Genomic DNA, 17,228 nt, shown 5'->3' with positions numbered 1-17,228 from the left:
GAGGTCATCCGAAACAACATGGCGGCTCAGTGTCGATACTCTGAAGCGTAGCTTATTTAGTGACTCTAGCCGCACGTATCCCTTTTCGTGCAGTGAACCCTTCGTTGTTCTCGTGCTCCTTCTGTAACGTTCGTTTGTCTCTTTTTTTATATTCTGTTTCTCTGTATTATAGTGTTACAAACATTAACTTCCACAAAGGCAACGTCCACAAGATGGGTCTAAACATAGCGATACCCAAGACAGCACTTGTAGGGAGGGCAGATCGTCTTTTTGCGCACAGCGCATCCCTCGGAACATGATCTTCCGGATTGTCGGTCCGTCGCCTGAACATTACCAGGGTTGCAAGACGGGTAGTTGGCGTAATCTCAACATGACTGCAGTTGCACAAATGAACACGTACAGCTTGCTGCAACTTAAAACTGAACGCGAGACATTGCATTGAGGGACATTGCAGCACCGCTAAGGAGAAATAAAGGGAGAGAAGGTTCGCAATCTCCCACTCTTGTTACAGGAGCTCTGGTACAGGAGCTCTACAGGGTTGACGTCGTTATTTATTTATTTATTTATTTATTTATTTATATACCTCAAATGCCAAGAGGCATTACATGAGGGGGGTTAACAGACAAAAGAGGGAACAAATAGTAACGGAAACGAACATGAGACAAATAGCACGCAAACAGTTAAGAAACAAATCATAACGAATACAATATTTTGCACTGCTTCACAAAATGTTCATGAGATGGTGAAGCTACAACATTCGCAGGGAGGGCATTCCACTTACGAATGGATGTTTGCATCGGGGAGTAATAAAAGAAATTAGTGTAACCAAAAGCTGCTTGCAGTTTACATAAATGATCAACACTGCTTGAGGAGTGATGAGCCATTTGCAAATAATGAGACCCGTGATGGAAAAGTTCATACATGAATGAGAGTCTCCGTATTTTTCTTAGATTTTCTAAGAGAGGGATAAGTTGCATTTTTTTAAAATCTGTGATACTCTGCCTGTCATATTTGTTATATATAAAACGGACAGCTTTTTTCTGAATGGACTCAAGCTCATCAATGAGGTACTTCGGTTTGGGACTCCATATCAGCGACGCGTGCTCTAATTTAGAGCGTACGAGTGTCTGATAGGCTAGCAATTTAACTGTGGGTGAAGCTAAATACAACGATCTCCTTAGGAAACCCAATACCTGATTACCCTTATGACATATTTCTGTGATATGATTGTTCCAAGTCAGGTCGTTCATTACCTAGGAGGTCTGCACTGTATGCACAGGACACGCTTTCTGAGCGCATGGCTAGCGACGAACACATCTGTTACACGATTGGGATAGTTCAAGCCTTCTTTCAGTTCATTTCTGCTAAACGTCGTTAGAGTACCTCTCTTCGCAGGTCGAAGCTGCATTCAAGTTAACACTACAGCAAGCTGTACAAGAAAGACGCCGACAACACCGCGCAGAACTGTTCAACAAGCGAGTATTAAACTTGCTGCCGAATATTACTGCGCGTGCCGGAGTAGACACGGAAGCGAGGACCGCAAAACCTTTCTTTATCACCATCACATCACATCACCACAAAACCTCGTATACTTCAACCTGACTGTTTCTCTCTGTTTTCATTTCAGGAAACGTCGCCCTGTCTATAACATGTCCGTTAGACGTCACCGTAGTGCTACCACGTGGTAACGACAGTGTCACTGTCGACCTGCCGAGAGCCCGGTCAACTACTGCCAATGCTGAAGACATCGAAGTACATCCGAAATATATCCAAGATTACAGTGCAGAATTTCCACATGGAGTCACCATAGTGACATACGTTGCAAACGATCCTCGAAGTGGAATGACAAGCAACTGCAGTTTTGCAGTCGAAGTGATCGGTAAGGTTGTTAGGGTATGCTCACCAGTTCATGAAGTGTCTGCAAGCTTATCAACTGCTTAATTGTTTTAAGTCGGTCGGTGGCAAGCGGTCTTTCAGTGATTTTCAGACAACGTAGACAGCACGGGAGTTTGCGCATGATGCACTCTTGTCAACGAGCACAGCACATCGCAGAGCACCGTTCTCGGAGCGTGCTCGGGCAAAGGTCCAGTACTCCGAATCCCTTTTGAATCGCGGTGGACGGACCAATAAGCCTGACGTCACGAGTGGCGAGCTTCGTCCGCTAGAACAGCTGCTGTGCCGAAAAATCCGAAACCACGTTGTGTGTGCAGCTGTATGTTTCAACCGGTTTCAGCCGGTGGCAGCGGAACTACACCGTTATGGATAGACGGTGCGGCATCGAGTCCCGCACCCATTTGTTGAACCGTTAACTTGCTGCTCCGTAGTGTGGTGCTCACTGTTCCTGAGCAAATAATCTGGTACGCGAAGTTAACGCACCCACTGTTCTTTTGCAAGAACGATTTATGGTCCTCGTGCATCCTGCCGCAGCCTAGAACAAAAACAGTGAAAGGGTCCTTGCCTTCGTCTTTAAAATAGCCCACATGATACGACCGGGCCTTGGAAAGAAATGGGACTGTCTCACCTAACAAGGCGACACACAAATTGGTGACACGAGCAACAAGACAGTGCTGGCTCGCGTTTGTGTGATTTCTTCATGAAAGAATCATTTCTTTCTAGACAAAGAACCGCCGACCATTGTGAGATGTCCTGGTAGCGTACATGCCTATGCAACGAAGCTGGAAGGAGCGCTTGTTAAGTGGGATGAACCTGAATTTGAGGATAATGTTTTCGTAGACAGCGTCAAGCCTTCTCAGGTGAGATTAAACTTAATCCATTATCAAATTGGCTTCGCAGTGAAATATTCACTGGGCAGAGAAAATAATAAAATTACGGGCAGCAGATCAACTGGAAGTTGGTTTTTTATGAGTTTTTGTTCCAGCAAGCGGAAGACCTATATGTTGCATTGACTAGAATTAACACTGCATTAGATGCTCCACTCTGTAAACTACGCTCGCTTATGTGCTTGCAGGAACCAGGCACTCTGTTCAGCGTAGGGGAGCACTTTGTGCGATACGTGGCATCGGACTTTGATGGAAATCAAGCTACGTGTGAGTTTAAAGTGATCGTGCAAGGTACGTATCTCGTTTGTATTTCATTACGTTGCTTTTTACGCCAAAAGCACGTAGCAAGTGCGAATTGTCAGCTCCCTGGCACATTGCTTAGACGTGTGCCGTGCTTGCTATGACTTCCATGTTTATGATTTTTTTTATTCTGCCCTTAATTACTTCACCCGCGTTCAATAAATGCACTTTGTACTCTGCCATACCGCAGCCAGTTCCACACACTTGTTCAGCCTATTTCGCTCTGAGGAATTACCACATCTAGGTTTATGGCACGCTAAGCTGCTAGCGATAACTGACTGAATTTCCGTTCAGACACTTGACCCGTTGTACGGTGTTATGCCGTACATCTATTTTGCATTTTGTTGTACAATCAATCTCGCTTTCTGCTCTCTGCGCCCGTTAGGCCCATCTCACACTACTGTCTTTCTCATCCGTCTTTTTTCACGGAGGCAAATCGGGTCCATTGGAATCTACGGAGCTCGATTGCCTCTCGGTTCAATTTTTGAAGCATGCGGACGAAAAAAACGGTAGTGTGAAATAGGCCTGATAACAAGCAGTGCACGAGCATGTTCTGCTTGCGCTAGTAACAGGATAAGGAGTGGCTGAGTGAAAAAAAAGAATGAAAGAAAACATGGTGGTGCTAAATTTGTAATGTTGATACTGCGCGCACGTTTTCACTTACGTGCGTATTCCTATGTCACCATCATCACCATCACTTTCAGTATCACCATTTATATATATTTTACTCTGAGCCAGCCGACAACATAAGCAGTGGTGGCCGCAGCTTAAGCTTCAGGGCACCCCATAACATCGCCACCCTGTATTTCTTGTTGTGATTGACAAAGGCTTTTAAGAGGACAAAATACAAATACGCGATTTACCTGCAGTTATTTTTTTTTTTAGTCTTTGACCAGACCCATTAACGAACTCAAGGGAGCGCATTAGGCAGTGTTAGAAATGTTAGTCGGGGTTTAGGAAAGTGATTTTCATTTAGTTTTGTAAATCACCTGGATCCATCAATTTCGTACAATCCACAGAAGAACACTTTCCTTCTAAATGGCACCTTCACCATGGCCTTCACCATCCTTCACCATGGCCGGCCGCCGCATATTGTCGAGGCAAACGTTCTAGCTGTACCAATAACGCCCAGTCCCTGTACTTGCGCTACTTTTACATTAGTTATATATCAACCAATCTATAGCTCACAAAGCTTCCCTGAAGCATAAGAATCTGTGTATCCCGGTTGCCAGTGCTGCCGGGGCTAACGCTTCAAGCAAAGTATAAAGTAATGGGAAATGTATACCCTCAAATACAACATGCTGTTTCCGTGCCACGCCTGCTAGCTCTTTACGGAGACTAACATGCACATACATGCATTCACATGCAACGTCTTAGACAAACCACGCACGCACGCTACATGAGCAAGCAACGCGGAAGAGCACGTTGAGACGTGCCAGTTTATCGACTCCAATAGGCTAGGTATCTAGCTAGCCAAACTGGCTTAAAATAGGCCTAAGCGCAGTGCCGTGAACTTCAGAATGAACACTGCAGTGGCAAGCCGGATGCGGTGCCGGCTGTCGTTCAGCCACATAGTCAGGCTCACAGGAGGATACTTTAAGTACTTGAACGGAAAGTACAGCAACATGTACTTCAAGTAAAGTAGAGAGTGTTACTCAGCAGCATTACTCAAAGAAAAGGAAAATTGCCGAAAGTACTAAAGTACCGAGCACTTCAAGTATACTGCCCATCACTGTCCCCAACTACCTGCACGTGCATTCTTTTCTCACTACGTACTACGCTTTGCCGGAACTACTACTGCTGCACTGCCGCTTGATGCATGCACACCATGTCTCACCAACGAAGGTAAAGAATGCACCCGGCCTCGCAAAATGAAGCATGGCGACCTCGAATGCTACGACTGGCTTCATGGCGTCATTTGCGAGCCCTTCTGCGACGAAGGTTACATATTGCCAAGTAACGTGCCTTCGTCTTACACATGTGACCTCTCCGGCACTTGGGAACCCAGGAGCTGGATTCCGGAATGCTCGGGTAAGTATGCCTCATTGTGTCCCGTTTTCGAATGAATACATTTCTGAAGACACTGAATCTGTTCCAGAAATTAAGGACACGCCAACGGGGAAGTGCATGCCGGGATCGGAGTACTTCGATGAAGTCGACGTCTGCGGTAAGTTCAGCATGCAGAAGTAGTTTAATTCACTACGCTATGCTGAGCGCTCATGTTCTTGTCCGTTAACTACCAGTATGTTGTTTGAAATAACGGTCTCTAAATGGAGGCCACGAATGGATTACGAAACCGAGGACCGCTCGAGCATGCGTGCCGTCCTCCTTGTCGGATCGCTTGATTATACCTCTCGGTGTGGGCACGTCCAGGAGGGCGTCATGAAGAGGGCCTGAACTTAAAGGTGGCACTCGAGATAGGTGAAGGAAAAAAAAGTCGATAACGATGTCACGTAATCAAATCACAGTAGGATACCCCTCCCCCCCCCCCCCGAGTACTTTTTGCACGAGAGCTTTTTGGAGTGTTCCGCTACGCTCTTCGACGCTAATATTTATGCCTCCGTTCGCCAAACCGATGCGATTAGCCACATGCATGCCTCTAGTTTGTTACTGAACGTGGTCATGTTATTCGTTGCAGTGGAATGTCCGCCCGGAATGTTCTGGGACGCGGACACCGCCACGTGCCTTCTCTGCGAGAGCGGATTCTACCAGGACCAACCTGGACATCCCAGTTGCAAAGAATGTCCATCGGCAAAACCTACAACCGTATCACAAGAGATGGAGAAGCAGTGCTTCGCTTAGACTGCCTGTGGTGATCAGCTAATTAAGAACGCTCATTGTGTTCATAAATACCTCGTGTTTCCACTTCGAATTTTCTTTGTTGTGTGTCGTTAAATTCCTGCATTCATACTGTAGACCTCCCTGCGACACCTCCGACCTGTCGTTCGCATTCCCTCGATAGACCTCGCATTCACTATAGTTCATCCTTTCATATTATCCTCTGTGAAGTAGGGTAGGGTTCTGTGGCTGCCACGGGGAAATATCCCATGTCATCATCACTTCTCCTTCATTTGTTGTTGCCTCTGTGGCACAAAGTCAGGGCCTTTTCCTGAAGTTGTGCCACGAATTTCTGAGCGTTTAAAACCACACGCAAAAGTGCCCCCTTTCCCGAAACTTTATCAGGAGCTTTGTCGAGCTGAAAAGAATATCGAACAGTATTTGTGATCGGTCAGGGTAAGCGTGACGCGTTCCTCCAAGAGCTCAGCACAGACCGGTCAACTGTATTTTCTCTAAAAACATTGAATCTCCAGAGGTATCCATGATTTGAGAAACAGCCTGGTGTCAGTTCAGAAAGGTTGACAGCGAGAGGGGCATAGGAAAAAGCGGCCGCTCGAATTGTTACAAGACTTACCCATGGAACAAACACGCGCGGTGAGTGCGGGAATCAGAGCTATCTTATCAAAAATGAGGTCACCCGACGGCTTGTATCCCTCTCCCCCCTCGTGTGGCGTGTCAATGTAACCTCCTTTATTTGCAGCTTTGCGCTCAAACTACGAGCCGTCAAAAATGAGGCGGAGCCAAGGGCTCATTTCCACGGATTTTCGGCGAATTTATTTCGGCAATTCCCATTGCATCACGAGCGGGATTATGTGCTATACTGAGTAAAATGACCATGGGCAACCCATTTCCGCTAAGAAAACGTGAGGTTGCCTTGGGAAATTTCGGAGTTCAATTCAAGAAATTAACTTTCCGTCAATAGAAATGAAATAAAAATGTTACCAATATGTGGCAAAAGTTATTGGCAGAAAAAAATCCCTTGACCGCATGACTCTCCGGGGCCTACGTTTTTTACTATGAATTCCTTGGTTTTCATGGTTGGTGGACCACCCTGTAGAAGGTAGGCCGTTGAGTTGATGGAATATGTTCCCACAGACCGGTTTGGAGAATCATGAGGAGGAGGGTTTCACCCTCGCTTCCCTTTCCCAAATACACTACCAAAGGAACGATTTCGGATGGCTTGAATCTCCCCCGCTTTCTGGCTGCGCCGCTGTGGCTGACCATACGCCTTGTATTCACAACGCGAGAATATCGCAGCCAATGATTTCTACAGGGGCCAAAGAAATTTTGCAGTTATATGCAGAAGGGGCGAACCAAGTAAGCTCCTCGTAGACCTGACCCCCTGAGCTATGACATCACTGAACAGTCGGCCTATCGTTGGCGTATCGTGGCCCGCAGAGAGCGACTGCAATGAAGGAGCGGGTTTTATGAAGCGGGATGGAGAGCGATAGACCGATGAGGAAGGTGAGAAACGGAACTCACGCGTCGTGGGAGAGCCAGTGTGCCCGCTTCTTGTATTTGGTGAGAGGAAAGGAAGCGCAATCACACGGTCCCCTGAGTAACTTCTACCGCTCGTGGTGTGGATTGGTGCGCTGTGCGGCTATTGCTTTAGCATAGCAACGGAAACGAAGGAAGAGAAACACACTACAGACCAAGTGATGAGTGCCATGCGCACAGTAGTGGTTCGTGGGTTTGTGGCGAACTATTCGCTGAAGCCACGCTCGGAACAGCGCCCATTACTCCCGCTGCTGTCTGCTTCTTCTTCTTCTTCTTCTACCAATGAGATAATGGCAGTGAGCCACTAAGGGAGATTGGCCAGGACAAAAGGGCGTGAGATGTTTGTTTATGCTGTCTGCTTCTTCGACATCTGCCTTATTCCAATCTTTCCTACTCTTCGTCTTCTTTTGTTCCTCTAATGAAATATGTTCCACTTCTTCCTTTGTGCCCAATTTTGCCTAGACTGTTGGTATGTTTCTTTTGTTGTCGACATCCTAATACCCTTTTCCACTATCACCTTGTCTGAACGGAACGGAGCATCTAATGCACAGTAACTTCAGGTAAACCGTAATGTTAAGTGAAAAACAAAGTTAAACAAGGTGTTCGCTTCCGTTACAGACTTTTAAAATAAAAACTATGAGAGGAACGCCGATGTCATCTTTGCACTTGAGATATACGGGCAAGCGTACGCCCTCTCGAAGAAAGTGTGCAACTGCAAGATGACCACTTAATTAAAATTCATTAATTAGCTCATTAATTGCTTCTGTAAAAGGGGATTACGAGCAAAAGGGGGATAGCAGAAGAGGAGACAATCCTCATTGGAAGCCAGTCCTTGTTCAGAAAGTTCTGAAACTCGCACGTGCATTACAATTCATCGCCGAAATTTGATATGCAAACTAGCCAAATTCGAAAACGCGCCGGACGGGTGGTGGTGGTAGCGATAACGAAAGAGTTCGCCGTTGTCGGCCTCACAGAGGTGGGCAACGTCACGACTAACGCTTTGGGGGAATGTGCGTCCTGGGCCGACTTTTAAGGGATCTGTGCCTGACATACGTCTGACAGCGTCTGAGGAAAACCCAGAAAAAAAAAACACGGACAGCACAGTTGGCACTGGGACGTGAACCCGCGTACCTCCCAGTCTCGACGTGACATGGCCAGCACGCTAACCACTGGGCTAACGCGAGCTGACAAGTACCTGCGACGGCGTATGACCGCACGACGGCGTACGACGACGACGACGGAGTACGGAGACCGGGAGCGCAGGAAGCACTGCGATCAATGGGCCAATTTGGAGCGGTGGAAATGATTGGTGTAGGTCCTGATCTGCTGGCCAGGTTAACCGCTGCCCGGCCCAGATAAGCCTCCGTCGGCGAAGGTGATGCGCTTCTGAGGTGCGCCATTTTCGTTTTTCGCTCATTGGCATAGCGAAATTCAGCGATGGATATCTCACGGCATGCAGTTGTTTCGGTACAGTTGTTGTTACGCATTCACTTCGATTGGATGACAACGTGGCCGTACAATTCGCCTGCAAAAAGGACATCTATGCCGCTCTTATAGCTTTTTTCATATATACAATTTATTAACACCCTGTATATGGGATGAGACGTAGCCACCCATCGTAGCTCAACTACCTGCGGGATACCGGTCTCCTCAGCAGCCTGTGGCACTGTGGGTGGACGGCGGAAGACCTCTGACCCCACATCGCCTGACTCTGACTACCCCAGGAACATGACTACCCGCTAAGGAGTTATTCACCAAGGAATAGCGAGCCGTCCTTCCTGGCTGGCTTTTCCTGCCAAAATAAATAGCTTTGATAGTAGCATAACATGGTATTCATTGTCATGCGGCGCTCTCTATTACTTGCTATTAGTCTTCTTTACCGCAGGTCACCTACGTTTACGTACACACCCGAACTAACATGAACTACTTTATATCGTGAGTTGTATACCGTTTCATGATGTAGTTGCACTGGATGTTATGTAGCGTGCTTCGTGAAAGGCCATAGTGAGTGGCCCGCAAGACAGCACGGCCGTTGCTTGAGTGGCGCTGAAGTCAGGGCTGACGGAATGGTAACATACTCCAGTTCACCTACATGCTGTTGTAGGCATGTCTTTCGTAACGATGGAGAGTGATCTTTTTATCACTACGACACGTTAACTTCCACCACTATTCTAACTTCAAGCCAATGGATCTCAACTAACCCTGGTGCTGTCGATGTTGTAGAAGCTGAAACAAGGTGCACTTTAACAGTAATCTCGCGCTAACTGATCAAGTCACGGTTTCGCAAAGAATAGGCGACTTTAACATGCTTTGTATATGCATGCACCCACAGCGTACAGTAGGAGAACTTCTCCCTGTGAGTGAGTGCATACTGAATTATCTCAAAAATCATAGCGGGCGGTAAATTCACCACGGGATCAAATGCACAATAACGGACACGAATTTCCGCGTTAGGCCTTCCGGCGATATATTCCTTCTACTGGAAGAGGATGTCCGTTTTGTGAAATACCGAGTGAAGCTTTTCGACATTTGACGACCTTCCCCTGCAAGCGATATATTTATTCCCTCCCCCCCCCCTTCTTCAGTCGTTTGAGCTTCAGCGTGTCTCAAGGCGCCATAAGAATTAGTGAACGCCGAGCATGTGCTTAGACTCGGGGCTTTTGCGTTAAAAAGAACTATGGAAATCAGAGGCCGGTCCCATGTTGACTTCTTGTACGGCTTGCTTGTCTTTGTCATGGCGTATAGTGGCGTACCGTTTTCCTACGGTTGTGGTATTCCTTCTCTAGGTCATTTCCAGAGCGTATCTCTAGCTAGCGTTTTAGTGCAAAAACAAAAACAAAACAACAAAACATTTCGTTAGATGGTGGGTTGGATGATATCAACGGGCAAATAAGTAAAAATGCCGAAATCTGTATGTACGAGCATGGTCAGTGCAGTATGATGCCATTGATGATCAATGGGCGCAAGACGCAATGCATAAACAATTGGAAGGCTCAGTCTCAGAACAGTTATTTTCCAACGTGATGCGTGTACGTGGAGCCTTATTTAGTGACTCACTTGAAATAGGGAACAGGAGGGGGAGGCATATGAAAGTTTATGAAATGAAATAGGGAAGGGTGCATGCACCAGCCCAGCGAGAAATCGACTGGAATCGCAAATGCGGAAGAGGAAGTGTCACGTGTGCAGTATCCATCCGTGTAGACATGGATATGACCGCTATAGAACCCTGCCATGCTCAGGAGTTAATCACAGAAGGATTCGTAGCTCGCTTACTTGTAACGCAGGGCACATAAAGAGAAACCATAAGCGAACGTAATGTTTATGGCGCTACCGCTGGGGGTGCAGATGGCATGAAATCTACAGGGAGCTGGTCTTGACATTCAGTGACGAGCTTATAAAACTTGGAATGACGCCGGCTGTTAATCCTCAAGTGGATGTTTCCTATGACGGGTCACAAGGCGCAGGTACTGGCGCAGTGTTTCTTGCACCAGCGAAGCTTGTACGGGAGGTTCCTTTCCTGCCACAAACTCACAACCGTCGAAATCCGAAACCACCCGCAGCTATACTCAAACATGGCGCATAAACGTAGTCTCCGTCCCCACACATATAGATGGCAGCTACTTATGAGTTAGGAGTATTGGCATAGACGCAATTTCCCACTGCAAGGCCGCCTTACCGCATAGCAGCTCAGCATAGCGGCGGAGCGCACCGGCGGGACGGGTGACCGCGAATTCGGTGAACGAAAAATTCGTAGATTGTTCGTGCTTGTCGGATTACCCGCACTACGCCAGTAAGGGGTCCTTGGTGCACACGACGCTATGGAGGCATTTAGGGCGTGCACGAGGAACTCTCGTCCACACTGCGTAGCAAAAACAAGTTTACTGATTTCTGTGTTATCTCCGATCTTGTGTCTCTTGAACCTGCAATGGAACCTTGATTCAACTCGTGAGGCCTCGTCGAACGCCGTTTGTTCCTTGGTCAGTCTTTAAAATAATGTGTCGCGCGTTCCCGCGGTGGTGGTGGCCGTGAAACGGCTCGGCGTTGTCGGCCCCACAGAGGTGTCAAGAGTCCAGTGTCGCGGATTTCGCCGCTCAAATCGGATTTAAATCAAATCCGCGTTTTTTCTGAAGGTAGTAAATCAAATCCAAATCAAGTCCGGATTTAATTTTGACACGTTAAATCAAATCCTTTTAAATCCGGATTTGTTTTTCCGGACCCAAATCAACTCCGCTTTTATATCCGGATTTATCGAATCTTTTTACAAATCCGGGAGCCAAAATTCGTGCAGTAGCGTTACTAGACCTATAACCGTATCTACAAATTACTAATACTGCACGTATTCACTAAACAACGCTTAAATAGCAGCATGACGTGGGACAAAGAGCAATAAATTTCGTCTGATTGACGAGGATATAAAGGGTCAACCTATCAATCCGCTGGTCGAAATTTTATTCATATTTTAGGACATAATTTTTTGAGTTTAGAAAGACATTTTCGGTTATGCCTGCTCGGCGTGTACCAGACTATCAGTCACAACGTATCAGCTTGTGTCAGGGGCGGATCCAGACGCTCGGTTTGGGGGGTGGTTTCTTTGTCGGAGCGCGTAGTGGGGGAGGGGGGAGAGGGAAATTCAATGTATAAACTGACGTCTTGGGGGGCGATTGGGGGGAGCAATTTGGCGAGTTGCTTCTACTTACAGCCGTCTGCTCGCTCTACCACAGGACTATATAAATGATATCTATACCATTCGACGGAGAATGAGTTAGCGGTTCTAATGAATCTACCTTCTAGGGAATGGACGTGCCCGCTCAGGAACAATAAAAGTTCGAAATCGTAAATTTTTTGCCGGAAGTGCTGTGTTCGGGAATTTTTTCGTAGCGCCCCTTTAAAGTAGGAGTCACGGGACCTTTTCTGCGTGCTGTCTTGAACCCATAGTTTTTATCAGCCAAATTTCAAGGATGTGGTAAAACAAGGAGCGCGTTGCTATGAGGTCAAAGTTGGGAAAAAATTCGAACCAACATTCGCCGCCGCAACATTCCGCCTCTCCATATCGGAAACGGTTCATCGGATGGAGCCCGAAATTGTTGCATTTGCCATCAATCGAGATGCTATCTAACATATATTTTTTGTCATGAAAATTAAAAATTGCCAATTTCCCACGCTTGTCGATTTAAAATGGAACTACCCAAGAGTGGACAGAAGGCGACCTGACTGTGTCACCTCCAGCGTTCGCACGCCCCGTGCGGGCAACGGGCATGCCGAGCGTGCTCCCTCTTAAAGGTTGAAGACGCGCAGCCATTTCGGATCGTTGGGATCGTTGAATGTGGATGTTGTATTTCACGCGGGACCAGCCGCCGTACGATTAGCTGGAAGCTAACACCGGCCGCGTTTTGGAGGGCATGAGTAGTTCCCCCAGAGCTAGGCAGTCCCGAGCATTGCCCGAGCCCAGAGCTGCGTCGGCCTGCAGTGTGATAGCATTAGATTCCTCCTCACGAAAAAAAACTCGCCCTCCGTCATTTAATTCCCCGTTAGTTCAGACGGCTCTCCTCGCCGGCGCGTAGCCGACAGCTGGCCACTCCGCCGCGCGGAATTGCGCAATGCCAGTGGAAGAGGGGCGCAAAGGGAAGCCCAACGAAAATACATAAAATGAATGAATGATGGGAGTTGACTTGAAGGCATCCAGAAAGAAAATAGTAAAACTTTATCCAAAATCAGCCGCACTTTATGTTGCATTGCCAACACGTAATTCGTTAAGTGCCCTTAAATTTTTGTGTTACACCAAAATAGAAAAAGTGATACTGATAAAAGTGTATTGAATCGTAGATGACTGGCTCACTCTGGGAGGGTCGGTGCACAACCCCCATCTCCATCATCACGTATTGTGTTGGTGTTGACTCGGGCTTCACGGGGCATGAACAGTGTGGAGTTGGTAGGTATGGTACACCTTCCCAAAAGCAGATTTTCGGTCAGGAACCTCCTCGTCATTTAGCACCGGGCGAACGCGCATGAGTGAAGGAATTCCTATCGGGGGCCTAGGCTCAGCTACGCCCAAAAACACACGCCTGCGTCGATTTCTACCATCAGTACTCGAAAGACCACAGGTCGTTGGTTACTATACCCTGGGGGTCACAACTAATTGGATCGTTAATAAATCGTGGGACATGTTACGAATACTTATACTAAACATGTAGCCCATGGGTCTATTTTAATGCTGACGTTTCGGGGCTTTGTAAAAATTTTCCTCGCGCAGTACAGACTGTTGTAATTAAGGAAAAAAAAAAGGGGGTATGCGAGGAAGAGTGGCACATCTTGCCATGATTGTCCGTGGGAGTAGGAAAGGCTTGCCTTCCCGAAATCACGAAATTATAGGATGTGATATATTTATTGTTCGTTTTTACTTTGTTTTGACGTGAATGCGTGTACCTATATGCGTTCCATATGATGGCGAAGACCAAGAATTTCGCGACATGATTTGGCAAGCTTGAAACGGGTCGTGCTTGAAGACTCAGCTAGAGGTCCACGGGAAAGGTGCCGTCCTATCGACAGAATAACGTTAACTGCGTTCAAAGAACTGCACCTGGTGTTCCCTCTGTGCGGTGAGGGGAAGTGAATGGAACAAAACGGCTACTCCTGTCGCTCTGGAGAGAGCACGCCGCTTGTGCGTGTGCAGATTTCAGACAAGGGCTGCGTTCCAATACCTCGCGCCCACGAAGCCGCCTGACTAGGCAGCTGGGTAGACCCCCTTTTGCTTGTCGCTATTGGAACAGGCTTGCTAGCCGAGGCGCCTGTGGCGCCATCTCGTTGCTCACGCAAGAAATGCGTACGGCGCAAGCGCAGCAGGACTGTAATGCGCTAAGTTTGTACGACATCGTGCATAAACTGTCACCTTCACGACTAAACATGTGTTGCAACTCTCTACGCAGTTTTAAAAAAACATACCACTGTGTGCAACTTTACATTTAAAGCCAGCAGAAACAGCGGGCACTCTGGTACCGTCAACATGCGTCTCCATCCCGGCTGTCAGATGGTCAGGCGTATAACTAGACTGCATCGATGCGCACTAGGCGGTAGCCGACTGAATAGCGGACTTGGCGAGATTTGGAACGAGACTTAACATGGCAGCACTTCCGGTTAGACCGCTGGCGGTCGACTAACCGGGGTATTGGAACGCAGCCAAGGGGCCAAGGTCACATCAATTCGTGTAGAATGCGAAACGGCGCTTCGCTCAATTTCAAATACATGCATCTTGTGAGGGAGCTTTGCGAAATCCACACGCAAATCCGCTGAAAAAGGGGCGATTCAATCCAAATCCAAATCATTCGTGGAAAATGCGATTGAATCCAAATCCAAATCATACCTGGAATATGCGATTGAATCCAAATCCAAATCATTAGTGGAAAATGCGATTCAATCCAAATCCAAATCCTACCCATATTTTTTTGCGCAAATCAAATCGCAAATCAAATCCGCCAGCCCTCCGGTGGATTTAAATCAAATCCGTGGATTCAAATCCGCAACACTGGACTCACGACTAATGCCCTGGGGTCCTGAGCCAACTTCTCAAGGAAGTGTGTCGACATATGTCTGAAAGCGTCCGACGAAAAAGTCCCAGACAGCACAGCCGGTCGCGCCCCTACGCAACAAGATTACGGCACGGAAGGAACAAACTACGGAAGGAACGGCGCCTGGGTATCTGCTTCTCCCGGTGTCACTTAATCGAGTTGCATGGTCGGACTGCAATACGTCTCGTGCATATGACATCATGCAGCCGCCTTTGAACCACGTGACTCGCCGTCATGCCGCGGGTCGAAAGATTCAACAGCGTGCATTTTTACAATATCCCCTCGTAATTGCACGCATGCCGTAATAAGTCACGGTACAAACCGCATTCTCTGCCGCCTATATCGGAAGTGTCGCACACTCTATAGTGGGATATATTGTCTTTCCATAGAAGCTACAGGAACAGGACAGCAAATAGCTGCTCTCCAGCGCGTTCCCAACGCACTCCAAGTACTTTTCGTGCATCGCTCCGAATGTTACCGACAAGGGAGCTTCTACTTCTGCTCGTGACGTTATGTTCGGTGGACTCCGTTCAACTCAACGTGGAAGAGTCACTGAGCGACTTTGCTAGCACGCTTGAACAGTATGCGACGCAGAAAAATGACGTCGTCTTTGTCTTGGATGAATCTGGAAGCGTCGGAGTAGAAAATTTTCCGCACGAGCTCGAGATGGTTGAAGTGATTGCCAGAATGTTGACGGTGTCGCCGGACTTTTCCAGAATTGCAGTAATGACTTTTTCCAGTGGTTACGTGGATCACATTGACCATATTAAGAACAGTACTGGCTACAGTATGTGTTCACTTATTGCAAGAGTACGTGGTATACCATACACAGGAGGTTGGACACAAACGTCAAGAGCATTGAGCCATGCTAAGGATATTTTAATCAATAGCAGGCCACAATCGAACAGGTAAGAAATTGCATTCTGAAATACGAGAATTTTCCGTGCAGCACGCGTTTGAGCACTTGTCTTTAGGATCGAGCGGGTCCAGTCATCTGGTCGATTGCAACCCTATGTCCATGGGGGAGGCGGGAGACGTGCACTGTGAACTGAATTTTTTATCTATTAACTCGTAATGGGAGGAGGCGCGTGCGAACGGCATTCCAGCAGGGACCGAATTGTACCTTTCCGTGAAAACGGATTACATATATATGATATAGCGGCTATGTATGTGCGGCATCAATACACTCGTCATCAAAGGGCAGTACCAGCTCCCGTGGCATAGTGATTAGGATGATCGCTTTCCACGCCGAGACTGGGAGGTGGCACGGGTTCGAATCCTGTCACTGGCTGTGCTGTTTGAGGTTTTCCCTGGGTTTTCCGAAGACTTTCCAGACGAATGTCGGCACAGTTCACCATCAAGTCGGCCCAGGACGCATACTAACCCCCCTGTCCCCCACTCCTTCCTGCTGTCCTCACTACATCTGTCCACGTCTGTACGCCGCTCATAGCCGCAGTTGCTTCGCGGCGTTAACACGGAATTTTAAAAAAAATCAAAGGGCAGCGCTTCGCTGTAGGGCAGGTTTATTCAATACGAGCTCAGTTTAAGCGACGATGGTGGGTTGCAACACACTCGAAGAGACCGTCACAACAGTAACTTCACAGACCTTCGGAACGTCGTCGACAAAAGACGATTCATCAAAGATGCAGACAATACTGAGAACAGGTGAGGGAGTGTCAAAAAGGCTTCCCTTGACATGTCAAGGGAAGGTGACATTTCGGTCCAAGATCCAATTTCGTGATACGTGCATCGCATGAGCTGCTGTTCGCGTTGCTCGCAGGTGCGGACTGAAACGGAAAATTTTACCTGGAAGAACCTGAGACCTGCCCAATTATGTACTCACAACACTTCTTTCAGGGGCGTAAAATGATGGGCGACCCATCCGGAACTTTCCCGCTAAAGTCTATGGTCAGTCAGTCTGGGTTGCTCCCAGGTAGTAAGTAAAGGAATATCGCTACCGCATTCAAGAGAAGCGCAATGCTAGCGTCTATGTAAATTTGAGGCAGCGTAACACCGTTACCATATTTAAATACAAGTAGCACAAACATTACTGTACTCGCGTCGTTCAGACGTCTCGTTGTGCTATATGTCGACGCTGTCGACATAGGTCAGGTTGGACCGTGGACCGCCGGGCTTAGGGAAGCTCGATACCTAACGAGGAGCGGCTGGGTCCTACTTCGCTCGCCCTTCTCTGAAGTGCGGTTGCTGCACCAGAGAAAAAACAAACAAATAAATAAATAAACGAAGGGCA

General features: G+C 47.5%; 2 protein-coding genes and 1 long non-coding RNA gene across 3 annotated transcripts in view; 2 read left to right on the top strand and 1 right to left on the bottom strand.

Moving 5' to 3' along the window:
* LOC135394645 (fibrillin-2-like) overlaps positions 1-6,865 on the top strand; it is a 57,410-nt gene extending 50,545 nt beyond the window's left edge. The window contains exons 22-27 of the mRNA XM_064625488.1: positions 1,628-1,879; positions 2,617-2,753; positions 2,969-3,071; positions 4,926-5,111; positions 5,179-5,247; positions 5,719-6,865. Of these exons, the coding sequence (XP_064481558.1) occupies positions 1,628-1,879; positions 2,617-2,753; positions 2,969-3,071; positions 4,926-5,111; positions 5,179-5,247; positions 5,719-5,882 (911 nt within the window). The 3' untranslated portion in view covers positions 5,883-6,865. The remainder of the gene's footprint in view (positions 1-1,627; positions 1,880-2,616; positions 2,754-2,968; positions 3,072-4,925; positions 5,112-5,178; positions 5,248-5,718) is intronic.
* Positions 1-7,681, bottom strand: part of LOC135394647 (uncharacterized) — a 31,428-nt gene extending 23,747 nt beyond the window's left edge. The window contains exon 1 of the long non-coding RNA XR_010422954.1: positions 7,594-7,681. This is a non-coding gene — a long non-coding RNA (uncharacterized LOC135394647). The remainder of the gene's footprint in view (positions 1-7,593) is intronic.
* Positions 7,682-15,197: 7,516 nt separating this feature from the next.
* LOC135394643 (sushi, von Willebrand factor type A, EGF and pentraxin domain-containing protein 1-like) overlaps positions 15,198-17,228 on the top strand; it is a 42,405-nt gene continuing 40,374 nt past the window's right edge. Inside the window, exon 1 of the mRNA XM_064625483.1 lies at positions 15,198-15,885. Within this exon, the coding sequence (XP_064481553.1) occupies positions 15,449-15,885 (437 nt within the window). The 5' untranslated portion in view covers positions 15,198-15,448. The remainder of the gene's footprint in view (positions 15,886-17,228) is intronic.

This window comes from Ornithodoros turicata, chromosome 5 (genome assembly GCF_037126465.1).
Source record: "Ornithodoros turicata isolate Travis chromosome 5, ASM3712646v1, whole genome shotgun sequence".
In the NCBI taxonomy this organism is placed as follows: Eukaryota; Metazoa; Arthropoda; class Arachnida; order Ixodida; family Argasidae; genus Ornithodoros; species Ornithodoros turicata.
This window is presented reverse-complemented; position numbering and strand designations above follow the sequence as displayed.